Source organism: Pteropus alecto, unplaced genomic scaffold (genome assembly GCF_000325575.1).
Source record: "Pteropus alecto unplaced genomic scaffold, ASM32557v1 scaffold146, whole genome shotgun sequence".
In the NCBI taxonomy this organism is placed as follows: domain Eukaryota; kingdom Metazoa; phylum Chordata; class Mammalia; order Chiroptera; family Pteropodidae; genus Pteropus; species Pteropus alecto.
In genome coordinates, this window is record NW_006442107.1 from 17,136,973 (window position 1) to 17,161,265 (window position 24,293).

The following is a 24,293-nucleotide window of genomic DNA, read 5'->3' on the forward strand; positions in this document are numbered from 1 at the left end:
AGGCACCGGACGCCGCCGCCCGGAGGAGGAAGAGGAGGAGGAGGAGGAGGAGGAGGAGAAGGTGGTCCCGGCCTGCGGAGCGCGGGCGGCCCAGACCCTGAACGCGGGGGCTTCGCGTCCCGGACCCCGGCGGACGCGGCAGCCAGAGCCGCGGGAGACACCGGGCGTGCTGCAGTTTGCTGCCGTCTCCGCAGGGGCGTCGCGAAGCGCAGCCTGCGCCTCTCCCCACCACCTGCAGTCCCTCCTCCCGCCTCTGCCGGGCAGATAAAACGTGCGTCCTCGGCCTCCGCAGGTCCTTGCGTCCCCGGGCCCCCGCCCCGCGTCTCCTCTCCGGTTTCCACCCCGGCGCTCTCGTCCTCCCGCGCCTCCCCTCCCCGGCCTCCCATTCATTTTGTCCGCTCCCTCCACTTTCTTTCTTCCTGCTCGAGCCCTCTCCCCAGAGGCTCCCCGCGTGGACCCCGTTGCAGTCTCGGGGTTCTTAGCACATTCATGGAAGTTTAGGGCCTGGACGTTGCCCGCATGTCCGGCCGGAGAGCGCAGCCCGAGCTGCCGGCCGGGAAGAGGAAGATGTCTGTGCTCAGGCGGATGATGCGGGTCTCCAATCGCTCCCTGCTCGCCTTCATCTTCTTCTTCTCCCTCTCCTCATCTTGTCTATACTTCATCTATGTGGCTCCGGGCATCGGTAAGCACAGAGACACACCCTCACTTCCCATGGTCACACTGGAAGAAACGCAGAATGTTACTTAGGGATTTGGAAACTGTGTAAACAGGCCCGGCAGAAAGCATTTTATTTGAAATGTTATTTCAGAAGTGTCAAATGAACTGCTTCCGGGCATGGCCTTTGTATCTTGAGTTTTGTTAATGCACGTTTAAGTAACTTAACGACTGCATTAAATGGACATAGCAAAATTACGGACGATGGCCCCAGGTGCCCTGTTCGCTTTCATGAGTATTCATGACAGCTTTATCCATCTAATATCAAGTTTTAAGCTTAAACTCAGTGCTTAATCGTACTTTTATTCAAACACGCTCAGCTATAATAACTGGTTGTAAAAATATGATGGAGAGACCAAGAGCAGGAAATGTGATTGAGTTCAAGAATGTCCGTATTCTAGTGTTCTAGGTCACTTTTTTAGAATGGGGTCAGTGAACATTTGTGCTATACTTCAGGAATTTTCAGGCGATGAGTTGTCTTGTAAAAACAATGCTCCATTATTTAATCTGCTTAGGTCTGCTTTTAAAGGGTAATTAGCTTCTGCTACCTGTTAAGATGACTTCTGAGATAAAAGAATGATTAAAATAACAATTATGTAAGATAGTTTGTAGTTTAAATTTTTAACCTATTGTTTGGCCTTTGGTCCAAATTAGATTTATATAATCTGCTTGAATTGGCTTCTTGATTAAATATCCCAATTTCTCAGCCCCCCTTGGTTGAAAAGGTGCCAATGTAGCATTCTAATGAATAAAAGATAGGCATTTCTTATGGATATTAAAACATTTTATTTCCAAAACTTTTCCGAGTTTTTCCTGGTTATTATGTATTTAACGTTAAATTACTTAGTAACAGTGTACATCTTCTATCGTTTCTTTTTAGATACTAGTAGTCTTTTAAGCCAGTGTCATTTCTTCTCTTGAGTTAGCTACAAAGGGAATGGGTACAGTGTGAAAACATCTGCAGACTTTTGAGATGGAATTATTATCAGGGCATTGTCTTGTGTGGTAATAGAGTATTGTAATAAATTGCGGGGGGGGGCGGGTATGGGGGAGGAAGAAGTAAACCTCATTGAGACCATTTAATTTCCTAAAATAACTGACTTTTTTAAAAATGAAATACTTTATTGGCTCTTGAACATTTTAATTTATTTCAGTACTCAAAATAGAAAAATATGCACTGAATTAATCTTTATATCTTATTTCTATTAATTTTTATTAAAATAGTTAACATATGATATTATATTAGTTTTAGGTGTACGACCTGACTTTTTCTTGATTAAATTTATGGATTCAAGTAAGATACATGAGTTCAGATAATGCTTGAGAAGACAAATTGTTGGAGCACTGATGTATCCCAAAATAGAAGTTTGAGGTTAAAGTATGAAGTATGAATATTTTAACATATTATTTTCCTGTAATGCACCTTTTTTTCATTGGGCTAAATAAGACAGACCTTGAAGCCTATAGTAGAATGACAGTGACAGCTCAGTGGATTTGAGAGTAGTTAACCAAAATATTCAGCAGGCTTTTCTTAAAATCCTCTGCCATTTTGGAAATCTTATAAATTACCTCCTCATTCTGTAATAATTTTTATTTTCTCATGTAGCTCTTTAAAAATTGGACGTCTTTGGGGGATGTTATTAGATATTTAACAGATTTTGGAGAATTTTTTTTTTACAGTTAGATCTAACTTTTTTTTTTTAAATATTTTTGGTATTTTGGTTAAAGTTATGTTACTCAAAAAGCTAACAAAAAGAAATCAGAATTCCAGCCATTACTTGATAGTCATTTCTTTTAGTGCATTAATATATTATCTATAGATTCTTAAAATTGAATCGACATGAAATACTAATATATTTTTCTTATTTGTATGTTAATGTTTGAACAATTACTGACATGTCATAAAAAATTAGGCAATTTTCTTAGGTTGACAGAGTAAACTATTGTTTTGATGGGTCTTACAATTTATACCTTTAGAAAATTATTAAAGCCAGTAAGAATGAAAACCAGAACTTACAAAGTGCTATCAGTTTATTAAACAAAATTAATTTCCCGAACCCAATGTGAGTAAGCAGAAAAAAAAGCCTCCTTATTTATTTTAAGATTCAGGAAGCAGTTTTCCAAAATTCACATTTTTGCTTGAAAGCTCGAATTTTATCATTGGTTACAAATAACTGTCTATTTTCCTTGAAGTGTCAGGCTCACTGTTCATTTTTGGGAAAATGCAGGTCAAATACAGAAATCTAAATAATTATCTTTCGTCATTTCTTTTAAGTGAAAATGATGTTCCATGAAAAATGTGGCCAGTTCAGCTCACAATGCAACAATCAGTTGCACAGTTTGATTTTTAAAACAACCATGGTACTTTTGGTATGCTTCAGAAACGCTTTATGCATACTTTCTGTTTCATCATAGATTTCTTATTAATCTATGGTTCTTATATCTAGTTTACATTATAGGTACATAGAATCTTATTGAAATAATTCATATTTTACATCTTGGTGCAAAATTTTCTTATGATTAAAATATATGTTGTATGAGAGATCACTTTATTAATGTAAATATTTTGAATCTCTTCTGTTAAGTGATTCTATTACTCCTATCCACATCAACCTGTTAGTAGACATCAATTCTTTTTCCCCATCGTTTCTATCTAGAGATGTATTTTTGTCACGTGCCTTTCCCAGGCAGTCTTTCTAATATTTTACTTTTCCTTAGTCTCCTTCACCTGTGTTCTTCCTTTTCTCCATCTCTTCCTTCTGAGCAGGTGGTACCACATAGTTGCAGATAGTGTAATCTGTTTAGTTTCTAATGTTTTCTCACATTGCTCAACATTTTTTTGGCTATTTTGGCTTAATTTGCAATGAGGCCCATCAGACTCAAAGCTAATTATTTTAAGAATAATTTGAAACATTTCCCTTGAAATTCTAATGCATGCAGGAAACACAGGGATAGTCTTTATATTATGAACTTTAGTACCGTAAAGGGAAATTGGTCAGTAGACATCCCTTCCCCTCTTTCCCCTGGAAGTCCATGGACAAATTGCCCTAGCCCACCCAGTAAAGGCAGGAGCCATGAATCATTTCTCATTCTATTTCCACCTTTGTGCTTGATTGAAAACAGATGAGTAAAGTTTCCGTCCAAGGTCTTGACCTGGCTGGATTGAGATTGGAATTCCATTTAGTATGAAACAGTTCCTAGTATAACTTCCAAAACAACATAGTCATTTTCCTGTGATAGTATCAAAAGAGATTGATTCAGCAAACATGAACAGAGCACCTCAGATAGGCTGGATGTTGTCTGAGGCATGGAAGATGGAGAGATGACTAAGATGCAGTTCCTTTCCTCAATCTACAATGGGGTGAGCATCATGAAAGAGCTGCAGCAAGTCCTTGGAGAAAGCATGCAGTGAGGGCTGGGTAAAGATTTCCAGAGAAGATGGTGGTTGGAGTGGGCCATTGAGGATGGATAGGATTTATCTGGACTGAGCAAAGGGATTCTAGTCAGAAGGAACAGCGTAACCAAAGGTAGGTTCCAGAAAATAGGATTATTTCCATCTGGCTACCAGTTACAGTGTAGGGTGGTAGGTGGGGGCAGATTGGGAAAAGCCTCTGGGTTCCCCCACCCGGCCTAGTGTTCTGGTGCTTGAGGTCCCTAAATTTTGTGGCAGAGAGAAACTGGTCTTGGCTCACACAGCTTTCTTGAAGCTGTCTATGGGTAAGAAAGCAGTTTATGTGCCTGTTATCAGTGGGGTGATATTGTGGGGACAACTGCGTAACTCCCCTGGGAGTGGGGATGTCACTGTCCATTTGACTCACAGGAGGCCCTATCTTCTCCTAGACAGCTGAACAGGCTGTTTTATTATTTGAGTTGAGGTGGAATCCGGTTGGGCCACTTTGGTCTGAATTCCTATGGACCCTTTGAAGGAATTACCTGGCCAAGTGCTTTGTTATTCAGGCCTCCAGGGGGTTTGTGCCCTGCTGGAACTGGTGGTGTTGGTGATGGGTGGTCAGGGTGTGGGGTTATATGTGCAAGCATAGGTGTTGTGAGAGAGGGTGCCTTAGGGCCTTTGTCAGAGGCCCCTGACCTTTGACTGGGTTTCTCTTGGCTAGCTCACAAGGTAGCTAGTTGCCCTGTAGCTTTCTTATTGAAGTTTTTTAGTCTCCTGGCCCTGGTTGGGTAAGCCTGGTTGTGTTCTTTTTGATCTGTTACAGTCTGCTTTGTATTTCAAAGGTCCTTTTGTTTCTTTCATCACCAAGCCCTCTGATCTACACCACTTCTTTCAGGGTTTTTTTTTTTTTTTTTTTTTGGACTTGGGCCATGGATTTGGGCATTTCTTTCCTTTGGACCTTTCTTCCTAGCCACGCATCCCATGTTAAAATTTTTGTCCTTTGAGTAGCAGGAACCATCCAAACTTTTGAAAAGGGAGATAATGAAATTCTCTATTTTAGAGCAATTGTTCTAGCATGGAGTACAGGTTATGAAGGGCAAAACCAGTGGCAGGGAGACCAGGTAGGAAGTTATTTTAGTAGCCCAGGCAATAGAAGATTAGAACCCAATCAAGGTGATAGTTGGATCAGGGCAGAGTTGAGAGAATGTGAGTGGGGCGTTGAAGGAAAGGGAGATGCTTTAAGACAATGCTCATATTCTAGCTTATGTGAGCAAGCTGCTGCTAATAGGGAATATAGAATGGCATGCCTTGAGGGGGCTATTTTGGTTTTAGAGAAATTGAATTGGGTTGCCAGTAAAATATCCAGGAAGAACTTGTCAGTAGAGAGGCAGATGGAAATAAGGGTTTAGAGCCCAGGAAAAATGTCTAACAGGAGAGAAATTTGGTTGTCTTCAGCATATAAGTGAGTGATACCTATCTATTTCTCCCCCTGACACACCTGAGTAAGAAAACTAACTCCCGCAGGCAGAAGTGACTCACTCAGTTTCTCTTAAATGTGGAATGATAGGGGTTAAATCAGCATATGAAGGAGAACCATGTGTAGTTTGAAAAGTTTCTCATGAGCCTCTGCTACCCTTTTGATTTCCCAGTCCCAAGTGGGAGTCAGTGTGGTTGGTTGACAACATGGAAAGTTTAGATGGCTGCCCAAGGAGAGCTTGTGGAGGCTGAAGAGAAGGTAGCCACAGATAAAATCCAACAGGGGTCGGGGCTGAACCCAGGAGATAAATCTTGCTCTAGTTATACACATCCTTGTAGGCTGGTTTTGAGAACTTGTTCTTTAACTTAAGGACGGTGTCAAACCAATGAGCTTAAATTTTAAGTGGGAGAGTGACATGATCAGATTTGCATCGTAGAAATATTTAGGCTATACAAGTATGAACGCATCGAAGGGAGCAAGATTGGAATCAGGGAGACTGGGTAGAGGGAGTGGGATCAAATGTGTAGGTAAATTAATTTTGAGATGGGAGAGGAGGAGATAAAGATGTTTATGATAGCAAAAATTAGATAGATGTATATGCAGAGGGAAGTTGAGGGAGTTCATATCTGATTTAGTGGGTGACTGAGTTATCTGTTAAAGTGAGGGGCTCTCTTTATGTGAACAGATCTTAGTATAGAGTGAACTGTTTCCTAGACTGGTTAAGAGATTTGATTTCTCCCTTAGCACATTCAGAAGACTTAGGAGAGAATTGTTGATTGACTGAATGTTCTTGATTAAATTACTAACTTTGATATGGCAGCTCCAGTTTGTTCTCTCACCAGCTGACTCATCAATGCTCTTCTGATGTTGGATGTTAGTTTGGGAGAATATGGAAGAGATTAGGAGCAATGGAGAAAATGCCAGGATTGGTTAGAGTAGTAGTTATCTATTAAGACTCTGTAACAAATTACCTCCAAATTTAAGGACTTAAAACAATAAATATGTATTATCTCATAGTTTCTGTGGGCCAGGAATCTGGACATGGTTTGTCTGGGTGCCCCTGGTTCAATGTCTCTTTCTAGGCTACAAAGTATTGGTCAGGGCTGTGGTTGAAGGCTCCATTGGAGGAGGATCTGCTTCCAAGTTGACCCACATGATTTTGAGGGTTGTTGGACTGAGGACCTCAATTCTTCAAGGTTGTTGGCTGGAGGATTCACTGAGTTCCTTGACACATGGGCCGCTCCATATTTTCTTTGCCATATTTTCTTTATCAGAAAAGAGTCACTAGGTTCATTCTACACCCAAAGGGATGGGGAGTCCTTCTTAGAAACTGCCTACAACACTCAGATTGCCATTCTTGAGCAGCATATGTAACTCAGATGTGTTGTTTCAGCACAAGTGAATCTAAATCCTCTGGCCTTGTGGGAAATGAGGTATTTTTTAAGGGAAGGTTGGGTCATTAAAATCTGACAATGCTAAATACCATTCTCCATGTTATTCTTTTTTGAATAAATTTGAGGTGTATCGAACAATGAAATACTGGTGAATGAAATACTGATGTATTTATTCTGCAGCCGTGTTTATCATTACTGCCTTTTAATGTTTATTAAAGGTAAAATAGCCATGTCTGTGGATACTTTTAAAAGAAAAACCTAATCTAGGTTTGTAGTCTCCATATATGGTAGGTATTCCAAGTACTGTGTGGAATTTGGGAACAGAGTGCATTTTCCTCTTGAGCCAGGGTTATAAAGGGTAGGTAATTTTCTCACTCACCCTGGGACCAGCCTGTTTATCACAGGAGGTACTATAAGGTTTCTCAAGGTGTTTGTGCTGTAGGATTTGGTCTCTGGTGGTCTCAGCTATGGCTGCTTCTCTCCCCACCACAGCCCCTACATGTGCTCCTCTGGCCAAGGGTCCAGGGCCGTGGGAACCTTGGACACAGGCTTATGTCTCTGAAGCCAAAGCTGTGTGCAGAGAAACCCTAGGAGCAAAATGCCAAAGAAAGCCCACCGTTTTGTCCATTGTTGGAGCTCCATGCAGGTGTCCCTACCATTCCTCCAACCCCGTGCTAGCAGGATAACCTTGTAAAGAAAGAGAAGGAAAGACAGGCTCCCAAATATAGTCACTTGCCAAAAGTTACACATTACTAGTGAAGGAGCTGAAATGGACACTTTTTGGAATAAGTGAAATGTACACCTTGGAATATCTTACTACATTGTGCTTGAGTTAAAGGAACTAATTATTGTTCCCCTGGAAAATTATATATTTGGGGGGAAATACGAGCTCTTTCTTCTTCAGCTTAAAAGGATGCCATATAGAGGAGAGATGAAACTTTTTTTGCATAGCTTCAAATACAATGAGAGTAATTTCAAGAAGGCAGATTTTCTGCTCATTGTCCAAGAAACCAAACCATTCTAACTGAGCTGCAAAGAATGAAATACGTGGCCTTATAATTACTCCTTTCATTACATGTTTTCGAGCTGAGGGTTTCAAACCTGCTGTCTGGAAAAGATGCCTCCACCTGTCTCTTTTTCCACCCACACTTCATTTTGTGACTTGCTTTCTCTTTCAAGCCTGCCTTTCATGTTTGTTTTAACCTAGATAAAAACATGGAGGTGGGTGGGTAGCTAAGGTGAGACAAGTGGAAGGAGGCGCATTGCAGAGTGATTTTTCTAGAGCTTGGATTTCCTAGGTCATGTTTCAGAGTTCTTAGAAAGTCAAGAGCCCCTCAGGCTTTGTGTGTTTACAGTGTTCTCCTTTTGGTCAATTTTCCTGGCCTCCTCCCAAGCCGACTGTTGTCACCACTGTCTCAGACTGCAATTTATCAGAACAGCTGTCCTTGTCATTTCTTTCATCTCTCTTTTTTCTCTTTTTATTTCCATTTTCCCTTTGAATCTGTTTTTTTTTTTCCCCTTAATTTTTAGAGGACACAGTGATTTAATATTTAAAAGACCTATTCTTTCCATTTTCTGTCTTTTATCAGGGTAATAAAGTGAATAATATATGAGTAATATTGTGATTTGAGTTGAAGATGAGGTCAATTGAAGGTTGAAAGTAGGTTTTTATTGAAATTGCCTACAATGCCATTAACATGCCATTGGAAAATTGAGTTTATTCCGGTTATTACTAGGTACCACGAAATGAGGTAAAAATACCTAGTAATAACCGGAATAAATAAAATAGCACCCTATTTTATTTTTCTCTAGCATGTAAATCCTATGTTGGACCAACTTGATTTGTTATGTTTCATGGGCATACTTGCTTTTGATTATAGCAGAACTTGGTAGAGTTTGGTTTAAGCTACAGCAAAACCCCTCCTCAGTTAAAATAGGAAAGATAGCTTAAAGAATGTTCTTTGAAAAGATAAACAAAATTGACAAACCTTTAGCTAGACTCACCAAGAAAAAAAGGGGACTCAAGTAAACAAGAGCAGACACGAAAGGAGAAATTACAACTGATACCAAAGAAATATAAAAGATCATAAGAGACCACTAGGAACAGTTATGGAATCTTCCAAAATTGAATCATGAAGAAATAGAAAATCTGAATAGACTGATTACTAGCAAGGAGATTGAATCAATATTCAAAAAACAAAAGTCCAGGACAAGATGACTTCACTGGTGAATTCTATCAAATATTCAAAGAAGATTTGATACCTAGCCTTCTCACATTCTCTTAAAACATTGAAGAAGAGGGAGCACCACAAAAACCACAAAACACCACAAAAAGAGAAAATTACAAGACAATATCTCTGATTAATATAGATACACAAATCCTCAGTAAAATATTGGCAAACCAAATTCAACAATACAGTAAAAGGATCATACACCATGATCAAGGGGGATTTATTCTAGGGATGGTTCAACATCTGCAGATCAATCAGTGTGATATACCACATTACAAAATTACATAAAAATCATTTGAATCGATACAGAAAAAGTATTTGATAAAATCCACATCCCTTTTTGATAAACCTTTTGACCAAGTGGGTGTAGACTGAACATACCTGAACATAATAAAGGCCATATATGACATGCTGCTAGCTAACATTATACTCAACAGTGAAAACACTGAAAGCTTTTCCTTTAAAATCAGGAACAAGACAAGGATGCCCACTCTTTCTATTTTTGTTTTAACATAGTATTGGAAGTCTTAGCCAGAGCAATTAGGCAGGAGAAAGAAAGAAAAGCATCCAAATTGGAAAGGAAGATGTAAAACTATCACCATTTGTGGATGACATAATTTTGTATGCAGAAAACTACAGATTCTACCAAAAAACTGTTAAAACTAATAAATGAATTCAGTAAAGTTGCAGGGTACAAAATCAATATGCAAAAATCTGTTGTGTTTTTATACATTAAAACTGAACCGTCAGAAAAATTAAGAAAATCTCACAATTGTATCAAAAAGAATAAAATACCTAGGAATTTAACCAAGGAGGTGAAAGACCTGTACACTGAAAACTATGACATTGATGAAAGAAGTCGAAGACAAATAAATGGAAAGATGTTTTGTGCTCATAGATTAGAAGAATTAAAATGTTAAAATGTCCATAGTACCCAAAGGAATCGACAGATTCAATGCAATCTCTTTTGAAACTTTAATGGCTTTTTCCACAGAAATAGAACAAACAATCCTAAAAATTGGAAGCTCAAAAGTCCCAAACAATCTTGATAAAGAAGAGCAAAGCTGGAGGCATCATGCTTCCAGATTTCAAACTATATTACAAATGGTAGTAAGCAAAATAATATAGTATTGGCATAAAAACAGACACATAGATCAATGGGATAGAATAGAGAGCCCAGAAATAAACCCATGCATATATGGTCAGTTAATTTATGATGAAGGAGGCAAGAATATACAGTGGGGGAAAGGACAGTCTTTTCAATAAATGGTGTTGGGAAAACTGGATAGCCACATGCAAAGAATGAAACTGGATCGCTATCTTATACCATACACAAAAATTGACTCAAAATGGATTACTCAAAATGGATTACTTAAATGGATTACTTAAATTACTTTTGAAATCATAAAAGTCCTGGAAGAAAACAGTAAGCTCCTTGACATTGGTCTTAACTATATTTTTATGGCAACAAAAGCAAAAATAAATAGGACTACTTCAAACTAAAAATCTGCATAGAAAAGGAAATCAACAAAATGAAAGGGCAATCTACTGAATGGGAGAAGATATTGCAAATTATATATCTGATAAGGAGTTAATATTCAAAATATATAAAGAACTTCTGCAACAATAATAAAGAAACAATTTGATTTAAAAATGGGTAGAGGATCTGAACAGATGTTTTTACAAAGAGAACATTCAAATGGCCAACAGGCATGTGAAAAGATGCTCATGAAATTCTATGTCCATGTATTTATCCAAATTAGAAATTGCCATTTCTAATTATAGTGCTATTTCCAGTTCGCCAAGAAAGTAAATCTTAAAAGTTTTTATTACAAGAAAAATTTGTAACTGTATAATAGGTGGTACCTAGACTTAGTATGGCAATCGTTTTGTAATATATACAAATGTTGAATCATGTTGTACACCTGAAACTAATATAATGTATGTCAATTATACTTCAATTAAAAACAAACAAAGAAAAAACTCCCCAAAATTTCATATAGCATTTGGGTTTTTTCATATAGAAAAGTCATTTGGTAATATCTTTATAGTTAAGTGGCTATATGAGGTTTGTTAATGTACATATTTTGATTGAAATATCTCATGTTTTAAATATTCAAGGCTTGCTAGTCTTACTATAACTTTACTAAAACCATGTTATATAGATTGCCTTCCTGTTAATTAAGTTAATTGCTCAGAAATTGCCATTTCTAATTATAGTGCTATTTCCAGTTTAACTCAGAAAAGGAAAAATTAGACCTTATTTTCATTTGAATCAGGAGACCTATGATACAGAATTATAAGATGCCTTGTTTATTGATTTGAAAATATTTTTTAGCTTTGGAAATCTTTGAAATTCATTTCCCACTCAGTGTCCTTTCTCTGCTGCTTGTTTTATAGTTATTTTCCTTTCATGAATAAGTAAATCGAAATTGTAAAAGGTATTTTAATTGTGGAAACACATGGAAATTGGTGATGATTGTAAAACATATAATTCGGATTGGTCTCACTTTTATTTTTTCTCATGAGATAATTCTTAAGGGGATCAAGATTCATTTCACATTCACCTTATGCACTCCGAAATCATTATTTTTCCATAATTATATAATGTTTCCGGGGGGGTGTTTGTTTATGGTTTGATCTTTTCGTCTGTAATTTCATTAAGTAAATTTTCCTACTGATTTGATTTTAAACCTCTATGTTATTGCCTGCATTCTTCCTTTCCTGATTCCCTCACTTCCTTCCAATTTTACTTTTCTCCAGTGTGGTTTATAACTCTTAACTTTTGGGGCTCCTGTGATGCTTTAAAGAAACTATGCATTTATTTTAAGTGAATAATAGTAAATGAAGAAATGGCAGTGCTGATAGCTATCTTGTGTTAGGTAGTTTTCATATTTCTAGGTTCAGGGTCTATTTTTTTGAATTATCAGCTAAGTTCGAACTACCTTGAACTGGCGATCTGGTTGTTGCAAAAGTAATTCTGATGTTTTAGGCAGTTTTTGCTTCTTCAGAGTTTTGATTTTTACAGAGGAACCCCCATGGCCCCTTAGTTTCTGGTATAGCTTGGCAAATGGTAGGTATTCAATAAACGTTAAACTCATATCTCCACCCTGAACATCTTTAATAAGATCATTGGAAAGTCACATTTTATTTTAAAATATTTAAATTTGATCAGTATTCAAACACAAATAATCTTCAAAAATAATTTAAAACTGTTAAATTGTGGAGTGGAAGAGGTAAAGCACCTGTTGTAAAGAATTTCTTGTTAATTTTTAGTGTCTATCAGCAAAGCTTGAGTTGTTGGCTGAGATCTAAACTAGATCTGTACCATTTATGAGCACTGTATATGATTGCTTGATAAAATGGGATTCTGAACACACAATTCTTTCACTCTCTTTATTCATTAGTCAGCCTATGACTCACTTGAAAGATGGGGTGGAAGATATTATAGGTTGGTAATTATTTGTACTGCAGGTTACCTTGAGCCCATACCTGGCTTTGAATAGTTATCACCATGGTAAGATACACTGTTTAAATAGTACTTGGACATAAAGTGAATCACTTGTGTTATAACCTGGCACAGCCTAGAAGTTTGTCATTTTTTTGTTTTTAACCTAAACAATACTTTGGTCCTAGGCAAAGTATGAACTATATTTCATATATAGTGTGACCTTGGCCTAATCCTAGGATTTATAACATTATTATTGGAGATAATATATTTAGCTTTATCAATTTGGATGAGTAATTTCTAGGAATTTCTGGAACAAGGGGCTAGATGTGGAAAGAAGAAAAAACCTTTAAGCATCTGAAATAAATATTTAAAAAAATTATTGTGAGTTCTTAGAAATTCAGAGATACCTGGTTCAGATATCTGTAAGTTAAATGGTATGTGTAAACATTATTTGCCTTTTTCATATTTATTTCCTTATAAAATGTGTAGATAATATGGGAAACCATTTTCTCTCCTGTAGCTTTTAAGTGCCCCTCCGACTTCCTCCTGTCCCTTGCATTAGTTGGAAACTGGCTTATCCCTCCTATTGTCACTTCCCTCATAACTTTTTACATTGAAGATTTTTCTTTTTCTTTGTCCCTCCCTCTTCTCTATGACTTTCAACAATTGCTTTTTCTAACTTGCTGCCCATCAGAGTCATTCAGACCTGTGCTTGAATCCTGATTTTTTAATTCTACCTATGTCATTTAATTCTGAGTCGATTTTTGATCTTATAATGGGGAAAGTTGTAGCTATATCCTGGGGTGCTATATTAGTTTATTAGGGCTGCTATACACATTACCACATACTGAATGGCTCAAAACCGCAGAAATTTATCATCTCACAGTTCTAGAGCCCAGAAGTCTGAAATCAAGGTGTTGGTAGGGCCACGCTGCTTCTAAAGGCTCTAGAAAAGAATCTTTCCTTGCCTCCAGGTTCAGATGCCTTTTGGCATTCTTTGGCTTCTTGGGCTGGTGGCCACATCACTTCAATTTCTGCCTCCATCTTCACATTGCTTTCTTGTGTGTGTGAGTGTGTGTGTATGTGTAAAATCTCCCTCTGCCTTTCTCTTTTCTGAGCTCTTGTCATTGGATTTAGGGCCCACCCAGATAATCCAGGATGATCTTCTCATCTCAAGATCCTTAATTCTATCTGCAAAGACTTCTTTTCCAAATGAGATAACATTCATGGGTTCTGGGAATGAGGATATGCACATATCTTTTTTGGGGCCCCCATTCAAACTGCTGCACGTAGGTGGTTATTAACATTAAATCAAATATAATTTTATATGTGTATATTTGCACATATTTATATATGGCATTTAACTCAGTGCTTGACCAATTTAGGTACTCAGTAAATGTTAATTCATTTCTCTCTAGAAACCTATGGCCCCCAGCATTCTGCACCCTGGGGTGATTTTAGCAGTTAGTACTCAGTTCAGAATGTTCCCACTCTACTGTCCCCCACTCATGTCCCTGTGGTGATCATTGGGAAGTCAAGTCCTTGTCTTCCATCTTCGCCTGCATGTACATGCCCTGGGTGCCCTCATAGCTGTGGCCTGTTCTCCCTTGCACCTTTCCAGACCACAGTCCTCCTAGCCTTCACTTCTGGCACTTTCTCACCTTGTAAACATTTTCTAATCTTCACAATGCCCTCTAGTCCTCGCCCCCTCCTTTCTGATTTTTTTTTTTTTTTCAACCACCCATCTGCTTGGACCTTTGCAACTTATTTTCCATTGCTACCCAATTCTACTCTGTTGGATTGTTAGGCCCTGGATATGTGCTGTACCCGTGCACCTCAGAGCCTCTGCTTATACTGTCCTATCAAAGGAAATGTTTTCTTTCCCTCCTTCCATTTACTTTGTTAGTGCCTTAAATTGAAGTTTACTCTTTCTTCCCTTACTCAGGCCATGGTCATGCTCAGGTCCATCTTGTTCCAAAAAAACTTCCTTTGACCTTGTTCTCACTTAGTTTTTCTGAAATTTAACCGCTTTCATTTTGTCACTATCTAGTTAACTCAACTATTTTCCTTTTGTTTCCATTACTTTCCCCAAACTGTTCTTTTAAAGATGGGCCATGACCTCCTGCTAGTAGCGTTTTTAAGAGGTGTAATGGTGTGGTGGTAAAGAGCTAAATGCTGGAGACAAACTAACATTTTCTAATCTTCACAATGCCCTCTAGTCCTCGCCCCCTCCTTTCTGATTTTTTTTTTTTTTTCAAACCACCCATCTGCTTGGACCTTTGCAACTTATTTTCCATTGCTACCCAATTCTACTCTGTTGGATTGTTAGGCCCTGGATATGTGCTGTACCCGTGCACCTCAGAGCCTCTGCTTATACTGTCCTATCAAAGGAAATGTTTTCTTTCTCTCCTTCCATTTACCTTGTTAGTGCCTTAAATTGAAGTTTACTCTTTCCTCCCTTACTCAGGCCATGGTCATGCTCAGGTCCATCTTGTTCCAAAAAAACTTCCTTTGACCTTGTTCTCACTTAGTTTTTCTGAAATTTAACCGCTTTCATTTTGTCACTATCTAGTTAACTCAACTATTTTCCTTTTGTTTCCATTACTTTCCCCAAACTGTTCTTTTAAAGATGGGCCATGACCTCCTGCTAGTAGCGTTTTTAAGAGGTGTAATGGTGTGGTGGTAAAGAGCTAAATGCTGGAGACAAACTATGGGTTTGTGGCTCTACCACTTGTTAGTAACTATGTGATCTTGAGCAAGTTAACTCCATGCTTCAATTTCTTTATCTGTGAAATGGGAATAATATTAGTACCTACCTTATAGGGTTACTTGTAAGGATTAAATAGGTTAGTGTATGTAAAGCTCTTCTCAGGATGCCTGGCAGACTATTCACTGAATATCTGTTTTTTGTTTTTTTTTAAGCTATTGTTTCTTAGTTTTTGTTTTTAGCCTCTTTGGCATTTGACATGGTCGACGGTTTCCCCTTCCTCCTTCAATGTGTTCAAGCTCAGACTAATTTATCTTGTGGTCTTTTATCTGTGTGTCTCCTATTTGTGGTCTGTCTCCACATCCGCATCTGAACTTCACTTTATCTCCTTTCTAGATAATTTTTCCTGTGGTAATTTATCACCATAGTTCCCACTTTTACTTTGATATGAATGTCTCCCCAAATTGTACTTCTAGCTCCTCTTTCTTAGCTCAGTCTTATATTTATGACTTCGTGCCAGAATGCCTAACCAACATGATTTCCCTCAATATCGGCTCTTCACTTGGCTTACCTTTTGTTAAGGATAATGTGGCAGTGTGTCATAACGGTTAGGAATGTGATCACAGGATCAGAGAGATGTGTTTGAGTCTTTCATAGCTCAGGAAAACTTTCCAAATCACTGTATTCTGGCACATAATCTTTGTCTTGGATACTTACCGTGCTTTCACTGAACAAAGCTGGATGTAGAAAGGGGCGGGGAGACCAAATAATAGCAGGTGCACTGCTTAGTTTTCTTAAGTTGAGAATGAGGCAAGTTCATAAATTTCTTTCCTCATAAACCCAGGATAGGATGCCTAGAAGCTGTTGAAAACTGTTGATTTTTAAAGGGTTTTTTTTTTTTTTTCTTAAGTTGTGGTTTTTCTTCCCCTGGAAAGTAGAACTGATAAATAAGTTAAATTTATGTCTCACAATGCAGAAGCAAATCGCAGATTAAATTAGAGAACACATGGCATGATTTTAATTAAGCAATGTTAGTTTTTAGTGTATTTCTGAGTTGTGTTGAGACCAGAGGGCAAGGCTGGGAAAGATTTCTCTATTTGTTTTCTGAGATGTAGTTTCTTGTAAGTTGAAATAGAAATTTTAGACAAGGGTTTCCTCTAATTTATTAGCTTGCCAATAAGACATCACATTTTACATTAATGATATTAGGCACATAGTTACTTGAGTGTGGGTTAACTTATGGGTTAAGTTTTATGATATTTGGAAATCAGACGGTCAGACCATTCTCCTGCTGGTTTAGTGTGCCTAGCAGCACTTTGACACATCATGTTCTTCCTGTTAGCATTTAAACACAGCTTCATGCCCTAATGGGTTTTGATCTTTAGGGATTAAACCCATGAGGACCATTAACCTAAGGAATGTAACTCAATTAGCTGTACATGATTTAAAATAAACTAATAGATTTCCCATTTGGAGAGGTTGGTGTCTCACTTTCCGATAGTTTTCTCCATTGATCTAGTGAATAGTAGATGCATTCTTTTTATCTTTTTCTTTCTTTCTTTCTTCTTTTTTTTTTTTTACGGTAAAAGGCTTTATTACTCAGGATCAGCCCAAAGTCTGACACTGACACAAACAGGGATAATTATTATCTCATTACATTTGACTTTTGGCACCCATTTGAAGTACTAGTTTTCCAAGTGGGACACGGTACACCCAGTAGATACTCAGCAGCTTTTGACAGCCACATTTACCTGAGTATCACTGAGTAGAGGTGTCAGGAGATGTGCAAGGATACAAAGAACAAAATCATCTATTTTAGTTGTCTTTTTCATTTTCAAGGATCCTTTTCTCCACTGGCTTTCAAATCAAGAGAGAGAGAGCATTCATTATTGGCAGGTATTGTCATAAATAACAGCTACCCACAGCTAACAAAGATGCATTATTTAGGTAAATAGTTCACCTTTGTCACAGGTGCCATCAGTAATCATTTTATTTTCTTAACAGTGTTGTAACCTGATAGTTTGAAAGTTTTAGGAAAATTTGACTTCGATTAATTTTTTCTATCCAGATCTTTTTCTTGCTACTTAAATTTGACTTGGTTTCAAGATGTCGAACAATTTTCTTTATATGAGTAGGTACATTAATTAAAATCAAAAGCTATTTTGTTAAAAAAAATTCTGGTTTCAGGACACACAGTAATGTGCATACATTTTTACCAAGCATATTCTTGCTTAGGTCAGTACTGTTTTCTGAAGTCTGAGAAACAATATTGGCCTTGGTTTGACCTTTGGCTTAGTTCTGCTACTTCAAGATGTCTTCTTTTTACATTTTGATGTAGAACAAATATAAAGATGTATACTTCACTGCTAAGAAGTTTCTTGTATACCTTTAGGGTTAAGTGATACAAGGTGTTGTAAACAAATTGGTGTTAGTAATCTACTTGATGGTTTTTTTTTCCTGCATAATTTCAGTTGAATTGAGATCTTGGTTTAGGTAGAATTGCTAATGTTAGTTTGGCTTTTATTAAACATTTTCCCATAGTTTTGGTTGGCTATTCTTTTTGTTTTTCACTTTGTCTCTTTTCTTTTTTTAAAGTCCACTCAAGAGTAAAAACGTAGTAAAAACGTGTGGTGTTTGTGACCCAGTATCATAAATTCAAGCCTAAACAAGTTAAATCTAATTATAGGACTGCTTTCTAGAGAGAGTGTAAACATGCTCTTAAAAATAAAGTAATGCTTATATGAAACCTGGATTTCTGTTTCTCCATTATGAATTGAAGGTGACAGGAAAAGTGTTATTTTACTCTGCTTCTCTACTGGTTTTATTTACTTTGTGCTCATTTGTAATTTGAGCAAGTTCTAGTTTACATAAAAAATAGGAAAGGAGGTAGTAAACAATACATTTTGCTCATCATTTTCTACTATCTTGAGGAAGTAGAACAGGGCCCAGAAAATTAGCTGTCATTTTCAGTGTTTTCATTTGGCATTCATTTTTCAAGAATATCATGACTGTTCAGAGATAGCTTATCTTAAAATTGAGTCATTAAGCCTTGCACTTTCTTGGTTTTCTCATGATGATGAGCCTCCTTCTCTTGTCTGAATGGAGTTTATTATTTTCGGGTTTTATGCTTGGAAAATTTAGAGTAAAAGGGGCTTTAGAGAACATCTAGTGTAATGTTGCCTTTTTTAGATGAGGACACTGAGATCTAGTCAGTTGCCCAAAGTTATGCACTGCTCTAGCAGAATCAGGACCAAGAAAGAAAGGATCTTTTGACTTTAGTTCTGTGCCTCTCTGAGGAGGTGTGGCATCTCAAAAGGCAGAGATTTTTGTAATCTTTGTCAATCTACCAGTTTCTCCCAAAAGAAGACATTAAGGGCTTGTTTTTGAAGCACTTACCACGAAGAATAAAACTGACCAACTTGGAAAATGCCCATTCGATTTCATCTGCTTTTATAATCTTGATAGGTAGAATTGTGATATAAAGGGAGTATAAAAGTTCAAGTAATAAACTCTTAGGAATTATCAAAATAGATAATGGATTCTAGATAATCCTGCCCCACACCAACCTAACACATTGACAGTTTGCAGGAATATCCATATTAGATATTATGGTGATTTATGGTGATTTATGATGTATTTATAAGAACGTAAAGAATCCTCACCTTGGTGGAGGTTTTGGTTTGGGGGAATTAATATAGAATTAGAGGAAGTGAATTTTATAACTATATGATTGCATATTTGTAATAAAATTCCTCTTTGAAGTTTCTAAGTATATGTATAGTGGAAAATCATTTATCAATAAAGAAGTTCATTATTTCAGTTTGTTCATTTAGTCTCATTCTATTTGATGTTACTACTTTATTTTTTTCATCTTTATTGTTTAAAAAAACCGTTTTTGTAAATTTTTGATAATGGGAAATAGTGATTTTATGTTTATGTATTCCCTTTGGACATCCTAATTGAGTCAGTTTGGGTTTATTGTGCAATGTCCCCAATCTGAATATTTTATTAAATTAAAAAAAAAGCATAACTGAATCATGAGATTCTCTGTCTCTCTTTTTTTAATAGCCAACACATATCTCTTTATGGTACAAGCTCGAGGAATAATGTTGAGAGAAAATGTGAAAACAATAGGACATATGATCAGGCTTTACACGAATAAAAATACTACCCTCAACGGTACAGGTAAGATTGCTTCCTGCTTAATCTCAGTACAGGTAAAATTGCTTCCTGCTTAATCTCACTTTGCTGCTGCTGCTTATTATCCCTGTAGTCTAAGGCAGGAAACCGAATCTCTCAAACTCTGGTTTTGCCTCCAGCTAACTTCCTGTTAAAGGTGAAGGTATCTCCTGCCAAGTGTACTGGGAAGTTCTTTTACTGCTTGAGCCAGGACTGTTAGGTATCCTGTCTATTCTAGGACATATGAAGGTATGGGCAGAAAGGTAATGAGGATTTTGTACAAAGATATTTAAGTTTCTTGAAAACATAGGTTAAACACAATAGAAAAGCAGCTTGTACTTTTTGAATATACCTATTGTATTTAAGAGAAAATTACTACAAAATGAATAATTTGTTCATTTTCGCCATTCTGCCCCCTTTCTTTATGTTCATTTTAATTCTTAAAATGTTTTTCTATGTCTAGAAAATACTTACTGTTTTTAATTATAGAAGGTTCTTACTAATTTAGTAGACTTTTTAGGGGCTAAAGGAGAGATTATATAAAATTAGAAATCAGTAGCTGCTCCGTCTTTTTAAAATATTGTGTAAAAGATGATGATCCATTAGAACCACATAAAGGTTAATATTTAAGTAATAGGCCAAACTACTGATTTAATGATGGTGGAATTGATGTAAATAGGTTTAACTATTGTGGGAGAATGATTATGGTCCTCTATGGCAGTGTTTCCACATTGTCTCTTGAGGTGTTACTTCAAAGCGTTCGACGGCTGATTGTCAGTTTTTGCATCCTCTGTATTCTCATTTTAAAAACTTAAAATTAAAGAATTAAATTGTGTCAACAGTTCTTCATGGTGCCACTGTAAACTACACACACATACCACACACAGACACCACTAATAGGAAGTTCTTATCTCCCAACTATATATGTTTTTTCTTAAAATGCATGTTAAGGTGGGTAATAGTTTTAGACTCTTCTAAAAATTTAAGACTGTAACATATTGATTTTTTTTAATTTAAATTCATACATGCTTCTACAAAATCCTTTATAGTCATTTGCCTAAATTGTATTATGGTGCCACAAATCAAGACAGTTTTATTTGTTTTCTCCCTTTTAATTTTAAAGAAATTTCTTTTAGAAAGACTGTCTCGTAGTGATATTTTAATAGTACAGTCAGTCTCATTAACTGGTCTTCTGCATTAATTGGTCTTCTGAATAGTATCTCAATTTTAGGAGAAATTTCAACATTTTACAAGCTGCTTTAGGACTTGTCCAGGTTGAAAAAGTTGACTGTGAAAGTGTTAATTAAAAGTTCATTCAACCGAACGGAGATATTAAGCATCTTTAGTTTACTCTGTATAAGTAGTACTAAAAATCTGTGCGTAATCAGGTTCTTTTCCTGGAGTTTGAACAAGTTATATGTGTGAATGTTAAGCATAGTTAAGAGAACTGATTATTTGGACAAGATGAACTTTCCCCTCAGCTTCCTGCAACTGAAAAGGAAAAAAAAAAAAAAAAGGAAATCCTCTTTTCCCTTCACCAAGTCATAGTTTGAATAAAGACTGACTAGCCAATACATACTTAGATTAAAGTTTGCTCCTAAAACTTCTCTTAAACTGTTCTCAGGAGACCGGGTTTGGTTGTAAGAGAGACCCACCTATGATGCTTTAAATATAAAGGTTATGTTCTTCTGCAAGAGAAGTTTAAGTTGAATACCTGTGGCTTTTGTGGAGAAAGTCTTTACACGCTTTCCATCATCTGCTCTGTCATGTGGCTTCACAGTCTAAGGTGGCTGCCAGGGCTCCATCAGTAAGGAGGAGAGGAAGAAGGAAGAAGAACAAAGAAGAACAAAAGAGTGCCCCTTTTAGGGAGGCTCACTGAAAGCCCCACACAGCATTACTGCTTAAATTTCATTGGCCAGAACTTAGTTGTGAGGGCACTGGGAATTATAGTCTTTGAGCTAGCTCACTGGTGCTTTGAATGAAATTGGGTTCTGTTACCTAGGGAGAAAAGGAAAAGGGAGTCTGAGTAGACAGCTATGAGGCTCTGCCATTTCACCTATATTGAACAATTAGTATAGTTAGTATACTTACCTAGATACTGAGGATACAACATTAAGAAAAACACTCTCTTTATATGAGGATCTCTAGGCTTCTGGAAGAGATGGATGCAGAAATAATTATTTATAAGGCAATTGTTTATTTCTGTACAGACTTACACAAATATAATCTGTGAAAAAGGAGATAATGGCCAATAAGATATACAAAGTGCTAATCGAATTCTAGGGGAGAATTGGTTAACATGTACCGGCTCATTTAAAATTTAATACTTAGATTAGATCTTCAAAGTTATTAGTACAAAAAAATAAATTTGTAACTATGTGAGGTGATGGATTTTAACTTTTTGTGGTAATTATTTTGCAACATATACATATATCAAATTATGTCGTACGCTTTAAACTAATGCAATGTTATATGTCAATAAAAGTAGCTTACAAAAGATAAAATTGAACACCTAATGGCAAATAGGTTGTGATATTCATGAGTACATTTGATTTCAAAATGGGGTTTATAACCCTGTACCTGACTTTCTGAAGCATTAAGTGTAAGTATACACCTACACACACACACACACACGCACGCACACACACACACACGTATATATAAAGAAATCACATACTCTCATAATCAAATGGTGTTTTGTCTTGTAGCTATGGACTCAAGAAAACAAGATGTATTCAGTGAATAATTACCAAAGCAGATGATAAGGGTCATGCAATGTTAGAGCTGGTAGGGTTGTTAGAAGTAACCCAGCACACTTATTTAATGGGGTGCATGCTCCAATGCCCTCAGACACTGCCAGACTGACATGACAAGCTAGTGGAAAACAGACTAGAACTCTCACTGAGTTTCTATTACCAATTTAAACTGTCCTTTTGCAGGAAAAACAAAGCCCTCGAGAGGTCTCCTTCGTCCTGTTCTCCTTTTACCTTAGGTGATAAGGTCTAGTGAGAGCTGGGGAGGGGACCTGTCTGGCAGTTTTCATTCTGTGCTTCTTTCATTCAGGTGTGGCTCTGGAAGGGCAAAAGAAGGCAGGGGGCCCAGAACACATGTTTCATCCATTCATTAGATGAAATAATGTCTACCTTTTAGAACAGTTGTGGTGGGTCAGTCTCAAATGCATCTATTACACATGTTAAAACTAATCCCAATTTTGAAAACAGTGGTTATACTCGATGGACCTAACCATTTTGTAGGAATATGATTTTGTGGGTTTATTACAATATAGTCCCCAGAACCTTAAATCATTGTTAGCTGTACTATCAGTTGTGAAGTGTTCATTTGCAGTAAATTTCTACTCTGTTGTAGGTGCTTTATCAGATACTAGAAATAAGAGGCAATTGATTTCAGAAAAGAGGTGTTTGGACTAGTGGCAGAGGGCCAGGGTGGATAGACTTGTATACAAAATACATTGGGATAATGTAAATGCCCCTGGACACAGTACTCATGGAGTGCAGAGATGTTTGTGTAAGTCTGGCCATGAGTTGAGATCCTTATGATTATTCATAATGATGTGGCTAAGAATAACACATTTAACTCCAAAACATTGTTAATGTATACTGATATTGCATGTCTTTAAGGTTTTAAAAAAAAATGTTGTGTTTTAAAAACTGATAAAAGTAATGCATTGGTTCTTTTGTGAAAGATTCAGTCCTCCTCACACTAAAATAAAAAGAGAAACAGTCCTCTGGCCCTCCTGTTGCCACCAACTCCCTGGGGAGCTAACATTTTGTTTGACAGAAATGTCGAGAGAGCTCAGAATTTTTCTGAGTCGAATGTGGATTTATAGACCCCACGGGGTGTGGCTAAGAGAAGGGGCTCCAGCATTAATGACAAAAATTAACAAATTATGCAGATTAAGAAAATACTCTGAAGTTAACGACATGACATTAAGGACTGCATGAGAATGTTAATATTTATCTGCCTCAGGATGATAAGAAAACGAGTCTTGGAACACATAAAGGCAGTGGCTCTAAGGGACAGCCTTGTTTATATTCTGTTTTCAGCTCCTGCAAATACATAGTGTGCAGTAGATGCTTAGCTAGCATAGCAAGAGTCCCCAGCAAAGGAGAAAATTTTTTTGGAATCTAACTTTAAATTTGTACATATCTAGATATATTTTTATAAAGCATCTTAAAGAAAGAATCAGAACTTCCTTAGACTTCCTTACATTTATTTTGTTTAGTATCTTTAAATCTTCCAGATATTTATGGGTGAGATTGAGATTATGGGCTACTGGGGGGATTTTTGTGGTGTTAGTCTGTCTCTGGACATACAAAACAATATCTACTGAGTCCCCATCCCCTTTGGGTTGGAGGATTTTCCTTGTCAAGTGCTTTCCAGGGCTCCTCCAGAGAAAGGCGTTAGAAGATTCTCTTCCTGGGGCTTTCCTACTTCCTGGTGAAATAGGCCTTAGCAGTTGTACCAGCATTGGTCCCTATTTGTCATGTTTGGGTTTTGGTAGTACAGTTACCTTAAAACCTTGCTAATGCCCTGCCAGATTTCTAAATAGATTTCTGTGCAGTTCTTTGGAATTGGATCTTCTTCTCTAGCTTCTGTCTCTTCCTTGGTACCAGATCCCTAGAAACCTCTGCTTAGCAGCCTCTGCAGGGCCCCTTACAACCGGTAGGGCTGGAGGTGGGGTGAGTCTCTTTGCTCTGAAGTGCTATTCTGGCTCCCAGGCTGCATCCC

General features: G+C 37.2%; 1 protein-coding gene across 3 annotated transcripts in view; it reads left to right on the forward strand.

Moving 5' to 3' along the window:
* The first annotated feature begins 139 nt into the window (after nt 1-139).
* Nucleotides 140-24,293, forward strand: part of B4GALT6 (beta-1,4-galactosyltransferase 6) — a 58,344-nt gene continuing 34,190 nt past the window's right edge. Inside the window, exons 1-2 of one of the 3 annotated variants that reach the window (XM_006920002.3) lie at nt 140-682; nt 19,434-19,550. In XM_006920002.3, coding sequence (XP_006920064.1) covers nt 520-682; nt 19,434-19,550 — 280 coding nt within the window. In that variant the 5' untranslated portion in view covers nt 140-519. Of the gene's footprint in view, nt 683-3,875; nt 4,076-4,114; nt 4,242-19,433; nt 19,551-24,293 lie in introns of those variants that run through there. The other 2 variants (XM_025038677.1, XM_025038676.1) reach the window with 2 other exon arrangements.